This window comes from Leucoraja erinacea, chromosome 22, assembly GCF_028641065.1.
Source record: "Leucoraja erinacea ecotype New England chromosome 22, Leri_hhj_1, whole genome shotgun sequence".
In the NCBI taxonomy this organism is placed as follows: Eukaryota; Metazoa; Chordata; class Chondrichthyes; order Rajiformes; family Rajidae; genus Leucoraja; species Leucoraja erinaceus.
In genome coordinates, this window is record NC_073398.1 from 28,542,276 (window position 1) to 28,557,137 (window position 14,862).

Consider the following 14,862-nt stretch of genomic DNA (forward strand, 5'->3'; position numbering starts at 1 on the left):
TTAAAAACTTGCTAATAATGTGAAAATATTAAAATTATTGTTATCTCTGCAATATTTAGATTTTGAATTGAGGGAAACGAATAACATATTTCACAAGGATATAGAAACGTAATGAACAGCAATGGCTTGGATGTATGAAATTAAAGAAGGAATGCTAAAGGGAATGTATCGTGCATAATAGGATCTGAAGGAGCTTTTTTGCATGTTTTTTCCATTTAAAAACTAGGTGTGCCCGATCATTTGGGGTTATGGGTTTACAATTGGATAAGGTCATTAAAAAAGCATACTGAGTATTTGGTGTGTATCCACAGATGATATTGGCAAAGTTGCTGCCTGTTTTTTGGGAAGGGTGGAAACCGTGTTCGAACTTCAGTATTGAACTTGTGTGGTTTACACAAAGTTCATAGTGGATACATTTAGGGCAAATTGATGCCGATTGTGGCGAGAAGGGTTTGGCTTCTGCATCCATGTTTCTCGTCGGCTTTTGAAATTGTGATCCAAGTTGCGGGAGTGTTCCTTTGTACTTCGATGACTGGGTTTAGTTTTGGCTTAGCTACATAATATGCAGACTTTCAAATGAAGTCAGAGGTAATTTGTGTTTTGGTTCAGATCCTGGATGATGGTGGTGACCTCACCCACTGGATTTATAAGAAGTATCCTAGCATGTTCAAGAAAATTAAGGGCATTGTGGAAGAAAGTGTGACTGGCGTTCACAGGTGAGGGCTTAACATGTAAACTTCTGAGCGACCTTCCGGTTAGTTTTGTTGATTCTGCAACACTTCATTTTGGTCTTGTGCCTTCTATTATGGAAATGACATTATGCATGTTCTTTCTACTCCCTCAATCTGCATTACAATTAAGATTTGAACCACCTCCTGTAGCTAATTGTTGGAACAGTACTTTAATAGGATATAGCAGCACAGGCCATTCAGTCCACTATGTTTGTACGAAACATGATGCCAATCTAACTAATCCAATCTACTTGCATATGTTCTCTATCCCTCTATTTCCCACCTGTGCATGTGATTGTCCAAATGCCTCTTGCATGTTGATCTTATGTTACTATCTATATATGAAATGTACCTGTCAATTTAGGTTACTTTTTGCCAACTGTCATGCTTGGACCACTGCCAAATGAAGAACTACAAATGAAAATCATTTTCCGCTGCCCCATAATGTCATATTGTTATTCTGATTCACACTAGCACAATCAAATGCTTCCAGTTATGTCTCCGTCTACGCCGCATCGGCGCCCAAGATGAGGTGTTCCATACTAGAACATCTGAGATGTCCTCATTTTTTAGAGAACGGGGGTTCCTCTCTCCCATCGTAGATGACGCCCTCACTCCTGTCTCCTCAGTACCCAGCAGCTCTGCCCTTGCTCCACCTCCTCTGGTCACAACGGAGACAGAGTCCCCCTAGTCCTTACCTTCCACCCCATCCGCCGTCGCATACAACACATCATCCTTCTGAAATTTCCGCCACCTCCAACGGGATCCCACCACTAGTCGCATTTTACCAAAAGCACCCCTTTCTGCCTTCTGCAGAGACTGTTATCCTCCGTAACTCCCTAGTTAACTCGCACCTTCCCCTGTAACCGTAGAAGATGCAACACCTGTTGCTATACCTCCTCCGTCGACTCTGTCCAGGGACTCCGACAGTCCTTTCAGGTTAGGCCTCATCTCCTGTATCCGTTGTTCAAGATGTGGACTCTTGTGCATCGGTGATCATTGTCCAAGTTGGGCGTTGTTGAATAATTTTTGGATAAGATGCTCGTGGAATCTAATTCCAGGGTACTGCAATATTGCAAAGTGCCGATGTGGTTTCAGCCAATCAATTTAGGAAAGATTGTTGAAGCCAGCCCATATGAGAAAACACTAAAAATGTAAACATTTTTTCCATATGCCTGTGTTTTTCTACCTTTTGGAATAAAATGAAAATTAACCAATTAAAAGTTACAGTATGATCTTCAAGATTAAAGTTTGGTAAAGTGACAGGCCATAAACATACATTCTAGAATTTAATTGTGATGGTTGTGTAGCTCATTTCAAATTAAATGACATAATGAAGAGTTGTCATTTAAGTGGAAGTCTGAAAATCACAAAAGGTTTCAGTCTCATTCTTTTTCTTTATTATTATTTTTTAAATTCTTCTTCTTTTGACTTCCGCCAGCAATGTACCGGAGCTTAACTGGTTTGCCTGAAGTATTTTGAATGTGAAATTTCTGTTTTTTTTGCTTTTTCTCTTTTAAGGCTTTATCAGTTGTCTAAAGCTGGTAAGCTCTGTGTTCCAGCCATGAATGTAAATGACTCTGTAACCAAGCAGAAGTTCGATAACCTTTATTGCTGTAGGGAGTCCATACTCGATGGGTAAGTATTCAAAACCTGCTGACCTCAAATCAGCCTTAAGATTCAAGAAATATTTATTATATCTATCTGGGAATGAAATATTAATCCAGAAAATGGCAGTCCTCAAAATATCCTTGGCCAAAAGAAAGTGTATTGAAAACATAGCCATTTAGACCCAACGTTTCAAGGATTGCTCATAATGTCCTCTGTCTATTCATGTGTCAAGGTCCAAAATTAAAGCCAGACATCTCTTGATTAGTAGAAGTTTGGGACTAAGTATGCTATTTCATCTTTATTGAAAACATATAATCAATTGGGTGGGTGAGAAGGGGGAAAGGTTAGAAAGCCAGCTTGCTTTAGGTTGCAGAAAGAAGGAGGGCGTTGAGTACAGAATGTCTGCTGGGGTGCAGATGAAGGTTATGAGGATTACAATATACTTGGAAACAAAGAGAAAATGAAACGCATTGATTCAGAAAAGTAGAGCCATTTCTTTGGAGAGTGAGGGTGTATTTGGGGATGGGGGTATTATCTAAAATCGTTAAATTCAATATTAAGTCCCTATTTGCTCCATTAATTATGCATTTCTTCACTGATTTGTCCTTGAGAAAGATGGATTATTGTAACAGTAAATTATTACCTTTGTCCTTGACGTGTGAAACTATTTGGGAACTAACTATACATTTCATATTTTTATTGAAAGTCTCAAGAGGACAACAGATGTGATGTTTGGTGGCAAACAGGTCGTGGTATGTGGATATGGGGAGGTAAATATTTGCTTTATTTTGCTTTTGGGGATGACAATAGGCTCTCTAGACTGAACTAGTTCTCAATTTGTTGTGCTGGACTTTTCAGACTAAACTTTCAATAAGTGTGTCCCTAATCAAAGTTTATTAATGTCGATAAATATTATCATTTAGTGACATCAGTGTTGAGTTCTATTTCTCATCACTGTTCATTTGGTCTATCTGTTTGCTGGCTTCCATTTTCAGATTGTAGCTGAATCGGTTCACTCCCAAGCACTAAGATTGTGACGGATGAGAGAATCACTTTAATATTTTAAGGTGGGAGAGAGTTATAGTTATAGTTCAGACAAATTAATCTTTTCAGATTTCATGTGCCAGTTTCTTTTTTTTTTTTTTAATTTAAGTGTACTTTGGAAACGTTGGCTTTCTGATTTTTTTTAATTTATTTTTTATTTTTAGCAGATTACTATAACTATTTGAATATGGGGCACATATCAACACATAAATGAGGGCACATATCAACACATAAATGATAGAGAAATGGGCAGAGTAGTCATCTGCAAAGATAAATATATGACCCAGGAGATTTTAGTAGATGGAAGATGAAGTTATGAAGTGATACATTTTATGAAGGAGAACAATTGTACACTAATAAGGAAAACCTTGAGAGTACAGGTGTTAGAAACATCAGTAGGTCAGGCAGCAATCACAGGGCGGAGGACTTGATATTTTTGCACATGGGTTCAGAGGATCACGTTTCAGTTCTGAAGCAGAAGACAATTCAAATTGTGTTGTGATAGTGTGCATCACAAGGTAATATAGTGACTGGAATAGATACAGCGTGCAATCCATCAGAAGTTTGCAAGGTGTGATTTGATCAGCAAGGACTACTAGTTATATTTGTGGAAATTATGCTGTAATAAAGACCAACTTTCCTTGCTTGTACAAACATATTCAACATTGTCTTGCAGGTTGGAAAGGGTTGTTGTGCTGCCTTAAAGGCAATGGGATCCATAGTGTATGTCACGGAGATTGACCCAATTTGTGCTCTCCAAGCCTGGTAAGGACAAGAATAACAATGACTGATTATATTTGCCTGTATTTCATAATAGAGACATTTAGTGAAATGTAGAAATTTAAAACTTGGAAACCAACTAGAAAATGTGCACATCTGCTGGCCATGGCTAGGACAATGTTGCATGCACTAGTCGGACATGGTAGTCTCACATTTGTCTATATCTGGGCATCTGTAAAATGGACACTATCGTGTAGTAACCACTAAGTTTTTGAATAGCTGTTAATACAAATAGTGTCTTTAGTTCCTGCTGAATAGGCTACCAGATTGAAGTGAGCTAGTCTTGTGCATAAATATCTGGTCAAATAGTGTAAAGCTGTGAAACCCCCTAAAATATAGGTTATAAAAGTAGTGGATTTTCTATGGAATTTCTGAGAAAGGGTTGTACAGTAAATTTAGGTATTTGAATATTTTGGGGACAGCTTAAATAATTTATATGTTCCATTTTAAAATTGGGAATTGGTCTAATTCTTTATTCCAATCTTTCATTCATTAGATTATGAAGTAAAGTGATATCCTTTCCATTTTAGTGTATTGTTATAGATTATAGATTTAAGAGATTACAGAAATACCAAATCTTGGAAATGCAGAACAGAAAAATTGAACAAATTATTTAGGACATCAATGCAATCTAAATACACGACCATTTCATATCTGATTTGTGCTATGTTGCTCCTGCGTGCTGGTGTTCCAGTAAAATTGACTTTGTTTCATCTTCACTTAGTGGGATAGACAGTGGAAGAGTTTCAAAGACCTCCAGCAATGCACATATTTCATTTCTTCAGAACTGGATCGTTTTGCTCATGCCATCTTAGTTACATCCTCTCTGACATCCTGCATGTCACTCTTTCTCTTTGTCACTTTCTTCTTCATTGCGCACTAAAAAAAAATCATCTTTACCAGCATAACTATTTTGTTTTCCCTCCTAATTGGCATTGATAGTTTTCCACCATCTTTTAAGTGCTTTGAAATTATGTCCCAAGCACAAGGAGCACTTGATATACAGAACAGTCAACCCTTGCAACTCGATTATCATTCCCCCGACATGATCTTTCATTGTGATTTGTCGGGTGACAGTCGGGCACAGTGCAAGTCTCAATTGTTTGCTCCTAACGCACAAAAGTGAAGACAGGATCATAAACGCATAGTACTGTTTGCAGTTAAATAGCCTGTCAATAATGAATGAAACGTCGAAGTATGAATTATAATTGGAATTATTACTTATGGCATCTGCTGGCACAGTATCAATTTGCAACACATTAAAAATGTTCTATACATCTCCATTTCCACAGATAATGCCATTTATATTATTTCAGAGACTTCAATTGAGCAGAAACAATGTGCAAAATAACTGTTGCTTTTGTGTTCCCTTATCCCAATAACACACCAAGTGAGGCAGTGTGTAAATCCGCCTCTCTAGCTCCCCCTAAAAAGGAATGTATCTGCCTTGCCACTTCTTTCCTACTGTGCACCCCTCTTCTGACCTGTCATGCACAAGTTGCCCAATCACATCTTGTTCTTCAGGCAATGGTTTTGTCTGAAGAAGGGTTTTGGCCTGAAACGTTGCCTATTTCCTTCGCTCCATAGATGCTGCTGCACCCGCTGAGTTTCTCCAGAACTTTTGTCTACCAATGGTTCCACACTTTCTGTCTCAACCAAAACAATTCTGGAAAATGTTTCAAGACAGGATCACCAAACCTGAGACTCTCCTGAGTGCTGTCCTTAACAATGTGATTCTGTGCACGTGTGCATTGTCACAGCTCTGCCTTTCCTTTGCAGTATGGATGGATTCAGACTTGTCAAATTGAATGAAGTAATTAGACAGGTGGACATCGTCATTACTTGCACAGGTAAATTAGTAAGTTTAAGGAACAGCATCTCGTACTCTGCAAATGTATGAAGATTAAATTCTCCAATATTAGGTAACAACCCATCCCTTTTTTCCCGTCCCTTGCATGTGCCCCCACCCAGTGCTCATCCGTCTCTCCCACATCAATGTTCCTTCTCCTTCCCTTTTGTGACCTTTCCACTCCTCTTAACTTACAACCTTCAGTCATCTTTTCACCTCTGGCTTTTGTCTAGCCATCAGTGGTGTTCACCTATTAGTTGTCAGGCTTATTTGCCAGGCTTTCTCCCACTCCCACCTCTTTTCCCAGCTTTTCTCCCTACCCCACCCCCACTGCAATTAGTCTGAAAAAGGGTCCTAACCCAACACGTTGCATAACCACATTCTCCAGAAATGCTGCCTGACTAGCACATTGTGTCTATTTTTTTTGTAAACCAGCACCTGCAGTCCTTTTGACTGTGTTTAAGTTGTTGCAGCGTAGCTGGAAAGAACAAATTAATTTTTAAACAATTGGAATTTCTGTTCAATACCCATTGATTTTAAAGTCATCTCTTGCTTGGTTGATTCTTTTTGAAATGCTAGTTAGGATTTGATGAATAACATCTTGGTTTATTTTGAATTAATTTTAAATCCATATCAAATGCTTTAATGTAAATATTTAATATATATGACCAGAATATCAGCCTCTGGATGTGATGAATTTCACACCTCTGTGCTGCATCTGAAATGAGGAAAATGTACGATGGTTTGTTGTACTATTCTTCATTCCATTGCTGAAGTAGCCAAGAGATGTCATAGGAGAATCTATGAACCATGGCTACTTTGGGTCAGTAAGTACTGAAAGCTTTGACCCATTACAATCTTCAAAACTATTCATTGTGTAAAGTACTTGCATTCCATAAATGTATCTTTGAGCCACAAACTTGAGTTTTAATGCTGGGGGTCTACCTTGTAATTTAGGTAACAAAAATGTAGTGACCAGGGAACACCTGGATCGCATGAAGAATGGTTGTATCGTCTGCAACATGGGACATTCCAATACTGAAATTGATGTGGTATGTAACTAGCTGCAGAGAAATTTACCTTGGTATTTGAATACTGAGATTGTTGTGGAAAGTAAATGGTGTAGACTAATTAATCACTGGACATTCCAATACTGGGATCAGTCGATACACAGAAGAAAAAATGCTAAAGATTTGTATAATTTGTAATATACTTATGATCTTGGGATTTTCCAAAGTGATTTGCTGCTCATCCAATCATTTTTAACATGAATTACTGTTGTAATGTAGAGGTAACTTTGTACAATATTCCCGTAATAAGATTAATGTGGAATGCAAATGTAAGTCCAATACTGAAGTTAACTAGGATTCTAACTAGATTTGGAGTAACTGACCAAAATTGCTTCAATATTCAAACAAATGTGATGTGCACACATGGAGTGAAATAACTATTTCAATTAATAAAAGAATTCCATAGCTGCAACGTTGCAAAACACTTCCCAACATCTGTGTTCTTTTTGCAGTTATTTCCCATCCACAAGTCTGGATTGCCAGAAATCTTGCACATCAAACATTTGTTTAGACGAGATGCCCTGTGTTGCTGAGGATATAACATCTGAACAGATTTTCTATATATATTTTAATAAAGGGGTCTACAGCTGCTGTTTATTGCCAGCTCAGCAATTCCACTGTTTCCACTTCCCTTACAGGCAAGCCTTCGAACTCCAGAACTCACGTGGGAGCGCGTTAGGTCACAAGTGGATCATGTCATTTGGCCAGATGGCAAAAGGATTGTTTTACTAGCTGAGGTAATTGTGTTAAAGGCAAACAGTCTCATTACCTGTTGTACATGGGAAAAAAATCTATCCATGTATTTTCTGCAATTTACTGTAGATTAACTATAGTTCCAGATTGTAATCTGAATCTTGAATTTGTAATGTGATGCAACTTTGTATCCCATAATCCTGGTGATAATTCTTGTATGATGGGAAATAAATCGACATTTTCCTCTGCAGAGCATTAGAGCTCATTGCAGCTGTGATAGGTAGACAGGTGCATCCTGGAAGGATGACTTTGCATGAAATGAATGGTCACCTCCTGTACCAACCTTGATTTCATGACCTTGGTATAAAAATAATAAAATAAAAATAACCTTACAGTTCCCTTGAACTATGAATCCTATGATGTATTCTGTAAAATATTTGTGACTTAAGTAGCTTAACTCCCTGCTTTGCTTTTTATCCAGGGGCGGCTGCTTAACTTGAGTTGTTCCACAGTTCCTACTTTTGTCCTTTCCATCACTGCTACCACACAGGTAAGGGGTTGCAGAAGATATTGATTGTTCTTTACAGCATGTATCTGTTAACAAGAAAATATCAATATATTGTACCTTGTTTTATTTAGTGGGTTGCAGAGAGCTACTGAATGAATACATTCCTGTAGATTTACTACTTTGTTGCAGATTTGAAAAAGATCATTCACACATTTTTACTTTTGAAGACAAAATTTCATGTTTATATATTGTGCCACTCATCAAAATAGATCAACTAAGACCTCTGGCAAACAAGAAACTGTAGATACCAGAATCTTGAGTGGCAAGGCCATTGAAATCTTGCAAACCGACCTCCAATTGCTGAGACCAGGTGCCAGCTCTAGGACACCTCTTTATGCCCCTTCCTTGACCCTAACCCTGTCAAAAAAACGGCAGGCCACAATCTTCCAAACAATCATTAGCTCATCATTTCTGGCAATTCCTGTCCACAGCCTCAAACTCGAGACCCGCAACTCCCAACATAAAGGCCTTAAGACCTTCCTTTTCTTCCAAGGACCTGGTTTTTTCATACCTTTGATCAGTTTGTTTAAATATATTCCTTCCAATGGAGACTAGCATTGCTCATAATAAGATGTTTGATATATGTCAGGTCTGCAGATTGGAACTATTGCCAGAACCTGGTGTGCTAAAGTGGTACATATTGGCAGTTACACGATGGGACAGTTGGACGGTCCATCGTGGTATTCGGCATTGGAACCATATATTCTATTGCTGGTCTGTGCTATGTATAGCTATGTCTCAGCTGATGTGGCAGGAGTGTCACCAATATTTACCAGCTACAAATAGAAGATTAGTCTCAATACATGTTTTCTATCCTCCCTAACAGCTGATTACAGCAATGTGCCAGGAATTGATTTTGGAATCCACAAACATAATTTTTGTGGCTGTAGGCAGTTGTTAACTGCCAACCACAATCCTCATTTAGCAATACCCATGTGATTCTTTACCATACTTTTAAACTCTTCTTTTCCCATTCTGCCTTCTCAAAGTGGTTGCCATGAAGTACAATTCTGCAGGGAATGACAACCCTCTGGTATCTTCTGTGGTATTAAGTGATGAATAGGTTATTGAACCATGGAGTGGGGGAGAAGGGTTTGTACCTAAACTCTGTTCTGTTCTTGCCTAATGATGCTAATCGCACTCATTTAAATGGGAGTCGGGATACTGGCCTATTTGTTTCTTTTGCTGTAACTAAGCATTAAGCCTCATTGATACTCTGAGATCAAGTAATTGTTGCAGATAGACACTTTTGGTGTACCAACAGTGTAATCATTCATGATTGAAATACACTGTCCAATGTGGGAATTAACATATCCTTCGTCCTTAGGCACTGGCAATGATAGAACTGTACAATGCACCAGAGGGTCGATATAAACAGGATGTGTACTTGCTGCCTAAGAAAATGGGTAAGTCCTAGAAAAAGCTGCTGCTCGCAAGACGACCTGATGCACAAAATCAAGAGATTCAAGAAAAAAAACACAAAATTAAGGAAAGGTTTCTCTTTACCTCTGTACATTATGCCCCAGGTAGGAGTGTAAGGAACGGAGTTGCTCCGCTACACTCTAATTGCAGATTGTCCGTAGAAAAGTAGGCTGAAAATTCTCCGCCGTTTTCTGCAGAGCCTGCTCCCTCCGTAACTCCCTGGTCAGTTCGTCCCTTCCCACCCAAACTACCCCCTCCCCTGGTACTTTCCCTTGCAACCACAGGAAATGCTACACTTGTCGCTTTGCCTCCCCCCTCGACTATCCAAGGACCCAAGCAGTCTTTCCAGGTGAGGCAGAGGTTCACCTGCACCTCCTCCAACCTCGTCTATTGCATCTGCTGTTCTAGGTGTCAACTGTTCTACATCGGTGATACCAAGCGCAGGCTTGGCGATCGCTTCGCCCAACACCTCCGCTCAGTTCACATTAACTAACCTGATCTCCTGGTGGCTCAGCACTTCAACTCCCCCTCCCATTCGGAATCCAACCTTTCTGTCCTGGGCCTCCTCCATGGCCAGAGTGAGTCACACCGCAAATTGGAGGAGCTGTATCTCATATTTTGCTTGGGTAGCCCAGCGGTATGAACATTGACTTTTCCAATTTCAGGTAGTCCTTGCTTTCTCCCTCCTTCCCCTCCCCAGCTCTCCCAAAGCTTCTCCACCTCTTCCTTTCTTCTTCCCGCAACCCCCCACATCAGTCTGAAAAAGGGTTTCGACCCGAAACGTCACCCATTTCTTCACTCCATAGATGCTGCCTCACCCGCTGAGTTTCTCCAGCATTTTTGTCTACCTCTGAAAATTCAAAATGTCAGTATGGAAGGAGCCACAATGGTTCTGTGCCTGGTCTATGTAAAAGCTTTCCAATCTCCCACACTTCCTCAAGTCCTGCAGCAAAACTTTCCTAGTTACCTCTTGCACATTGCAATTAAATCTACCTCCACTCTCACCTCTGGCACTGATTTCCAGACCCTAATCACTTGCTGTGTTTTTTTGTATCTCTTTTAGGTATTTTGTTCTCTAGTTCTTGCCCACTCTGCAAATGGAATCATTTCCCCTCTGTTTCCTCTATCTACTCTCTATACTGTTTTAAAGGACTTGTTGTTTAAAAAAGAACTGCAGATGCTGGAAAAATCGAAGGTAGACAAAAATGCTGGAGGAACTCAGCGCCTATTCGTTCTCTCCATAGATGCTGCCTTGCCCACTGAGTTCCTCCAGCATTTTTGTCTGCCTTCTAAGAAGGATTTCCTCTGTTTTAAGTAAAACTACTTCAGTTACTCAATTCTATCTAAACCCTTCATCCCTGAAATGGTTCTGCCAAAAGTCTTAAGTTTTGTGACCAATATTGAAGATTAATAAAAAAACACTGATTTTTCTACAAAGTTCATTGTAATCTCCTTTCAATTGTACTCCCCCCCCCCTCTATCTACAAAGATCATGTTCCCATTTGGTTTCTTTTTACCACTTTCTCTACCAGATGTAACACTTTCAACAAATTATACAGAGTTTGTTTATTCACCATAATTATAAAACTGCTTGTTCTCCAGTTGATACGTACCAAGGGCAGGCACTTATATAATTCTTCAGATTAGCTAGGACCAGCATTTTGTATCTTCCTTCGATTTAAACCAGCATCTACAAATCTTTCCTACACATTTAGGATCATTTTTTATGTTTTTCCTATGGGTCAGATGGAATAAAACATTTTGTTGATTAAACCATTATTGCTACTCTAGGTTCTCAAGACCTTTCAAACTTATTTTGATTAAAAAATCTTTACCCAAACTATCCCATTATATTTGTTCTATCAGTTCCAGCTGCTGAATGTGCTGTCAATTTGTTTTTCCAGATGAATATGTAGCCAGTCTTCACTTGCCCACGTTTGATGCACATCTCACAGAACTGACAGACGAGCAGGCAAAATACCTTGGTTTGAATAAGAATGGACCTTTCAAGCCAAACTATTATCGGTAAGCAGCAAAATAAACTGGTTAAAGGTCTATGGGCCATGGGAAGTAGTGACTGACCTTGCAGTTAAAACAATTTAATTATAAGGCAATCAAGGAAAGCTCCAAATGCACAATAGCTGAACAAGAAATTATTAAATTCCAAACCTGAAAGAGTCCACACAATGTGGATTTTTTTAATACTAAGATGACCATACATATTTTCTAATTGAATACTATTCACAATGGTCTCAATTAATTGTAGTATATATCAAATTGTAACTGAATCAATATCTTGCTTTCATTTTCTAGATCCTTTTACAAATAGGCAAAAAATAAAAATTAAACAGGTATTTTTCTTTCATGGAGAGAAAAGCCTAATATTATTTTAAATTGTGACAGTGTTTCATAAGGTAGACATAGAGAGGACATTCCTATGTCCAAAGGGAGAATCCAAAACCAGGCTTCTGTTTCCAATATTAATACTCATAACCAGATGGATAAACTAGCTAATACCAAGAGTTTGAGCAACACAGTGACACAGCTAGTCGAGCTGCCACCTCAGATCCATCAACCTAGGTTTGATCCTCTGATATTTGCACACTCTCCCTGTAACCATGTGAGTTTTCCTGGGTACTCTAGTTTTCTCCCACATGCTGAAGACATGTGGGTTGGTAGGTAATTGGTTACTGTAAATATCCCCTAGTGCTAAGGTGAGCAGTGCAATGTAGGAACATTGCTAGGGATTTGAGGAGAATAACATAGCATTTGGGCAAATAAGTGTTTCATGGTTGGCATAGTCTCAAATCCACAATTGTCACAACCCACAGAGAGCAGAAAGGTTGGTTCTTTGTGTATGGTTGTGTATGCAAGAGAGCTCTTTTTAACTTTTTAACAGGTTTCCTTCAAATCAACATGATTACATCCTTGTAGTTTGGGCTTGGACACAATTACAAGGGAAATTGAAAGGAAAAGAATGGGGAAAAATTTAGTCTACCTTGAGTCCTGGATAGAATCATTTATACCTAGTATCAAGTTAGGAGCTTAGTTTGTCTCCTCTCACCCAAATAAGCAAAGTGTTGCTAAAGCATTGTTTATTTTGTTCCTTGTCCTAGGTATTAAATGCAAAGCAACAAGCACATCAAACAAGAGGGGGACCTTTTGTCACTAATGTAAACGAACAAAATCTCTTCTTTAGAGCTGGCCTTGATTAAGCAGTTTTACATATTTAGTCATTTATTTATTTACCTAGATTGTGTATAATCTCAGCAGAAAATTGTTTTTACTGCATTAGAAGATGAAAAATGTCTGCAATGTGATTTTTTTCCTTCTATTGCTGTTGTGCTTTAAAATAATTATAACATCCTAGCTGTTAACCTTGGGAACGAAACAATGAAGCAAAATGTTAGCTGTTTTAAAATTGTTACGGTGCACATATTTCAGATGTTTAGTTTTTAATTTGAGTAACAAAAGGTAAGGAAATAGTTAAATGCTGAAGGTATACCATTATGGAATTCCGTAAAACATTTTCTTTAAAATATCAAGCTGTGAGATCCTAGAAAATCAAATAATATGGCTCTCAAACGATAACTCATATTTTGTTTCTGAAACTTTTTTTAAATCAGGTGAAGCAGAGTAGATGTGTGACCGGTTGGGTAGCTTAGCATTAAGATTCTTTCTTTACTGCACTGGTGTTGTTTGCTCAAGTCATGGTACTGTTTGAAATTTGTCTCAACTCCTAAGAATGTGGGCTTCTTCCCCCAGCTCGGACATAGCTTCAAGTCAATAAGAGTGCATAAAAGAATGGTTGGCATAAGTGATAGGGTCACCACATGAACCATAACAAATAAAGCATACAACTAACTAAGTGAACTCTATAATTATTTTGACATGCTTCAATATTTAAGCAGAGTAAAGTTCCATCTTTATCTCTGGAAGATGGGACGTTGACAACATTTTTTTTGCAGATCAGTGGGTTTATTTTGTAGAGCACCATGAAAGATGTTTTTTGGTATTTGTTACGTGTAATTTTGATTAACTTATTTATCCAACTCCCCTACCCACTTCCCTCGGTCTGAGAATCTTCAAATGGTACTAGTTGTTACAAACTGTTATTTCTGGTTGGTCTTCTGCTAGCCAATAGTTGGGACTGCCTTGGATGCTGTCACCTGCCCGGCCAACCAGTAGGGAAATATATTGCAATATATGTCATCAATTTGGAGTTTGGATTTACACCAAAGAAGACCAATCACCCAACTGCACCAGTGCGTCTGTCTGGCCAAGAGCCATTTTGTTTTTCTTCTGAGGAAAAATCTTGCCTTATCTATGGCCATCAGTCTTAATTATTTGTTTTTTTCATAAAATTAAATGACTGCTATTTTATTTGAAAAGAATTACCACATCTATTTTAGGATTCCCACAAATATTAACCATACATTTCTGCACATTGTTATATTTGATCTCCCTCCCTGCAATTCTAAAAAAAACTGATGTTTTTAAATGAATCCCAGCCATTTAGTGGGCTGTTTTTTTATATTATCACTTCGACTGCGGGGAAGAGGTTGGCATGGAATGTAGTAATTGTTGTATGTAACAAATAAAAGTTTAAACAAAATTGACACCAGCAAACTGCTCTGGAGAGCAGAAGAATCGACTCCAAAAGGAAAAGAAAATCATCCGTTTACTGACACAAACTACGTTTTAAAATTGAGGTAACTATTTTATGTACTGTATTAATGGTCAAGTATTGTAGTAGATGAGCAATAATGAAGCTGTAATCATAATTCAAATAAAGTTAATAAATTCAGAGATTTTTCCATTGTTATTTTTCAATGTTACTGATGTTCAATAACCTTTTTCTTCACTCTTGTGTCTACATTTGGAGAGCAAATTATTTTGGAAACTTTGATCCAACATGGCAGAGGAAATATTTGTGCATCACTGTACAGTGGGAACCTACACAAATTCCCAGTAGTGACCAGTTGAGGCTCCATAATATTTCCAAAAGTCTGCATAATATTCTGTAAATTAATAGTTTAAAGTTCTCAGTTTTGATTAGAAGTCCTGTAAAGTGTTTAAAAATAAACAAAATTG

At 38.3% G+C, this 14,862-nt stretch overlaps 1 protein-coding gene across 7 annotated transcripts in view; it reads left to right on the forward strand.

Moving 5' to 3' along the window:
• Nucleotides 1-14,575, forward strand: part of ahcyl2b (adenosylhomocysteinase like 2b) — a 60,921-nt gene extending 46,346 nt beyond the window's left edge. For 4 of the 7 annotated variants that reach the window (XM_055653333.1, XM_055653329.1, XM_055653332.1 and 1 more), the window contains 11 exons: nt 610-716; nt 2,253-2,369; nt 3,049-3,112; nt 4,063-4,151; nt 5,946-6,016; nt 6,973-7,067; nt 7,724-7,822; nt 8,260-8,328; nt 9,674-9,752; nt 11,673-11,793; nt 12,885-14,575. In XM_055653333.1, the coding sequence (XP_055509308.1) occupies nt 610-716; nt 2,253-2,369; nt 3,049-3,112; nt 4,063-4,151; nt 5,946-6,016; nt 6,973-7,067; nt 7,724-7,822; nt 8,260-8,328; nt 9,674-9,752; nt 11,673-11,793; nt 12,885-12,891 (918 nt within the window). In that variant the 3' untranslated portion in view covers nt 12,892-14,575. Of the gene's footprint in view, nt 1-609; nt 717-2,252; nt 2,370-3,048; nt 3,113-4,062; nt 4,152-5,945; nt 6,017-6,972; nt 7,068-7,723; nt 7,823-8,259; nt 8,329-9,673; nt 9,753-11,672; nt 11,798-12,884 lie in introns of those variants that run through there. The other 3 variants (XM_055653331.1, XM_055653334.1, XM_055653335.1) reach the window with 1 other exon arrangement.
• Nucleotides 14,576-14,862: the final 287 nt, after the last annotated feature.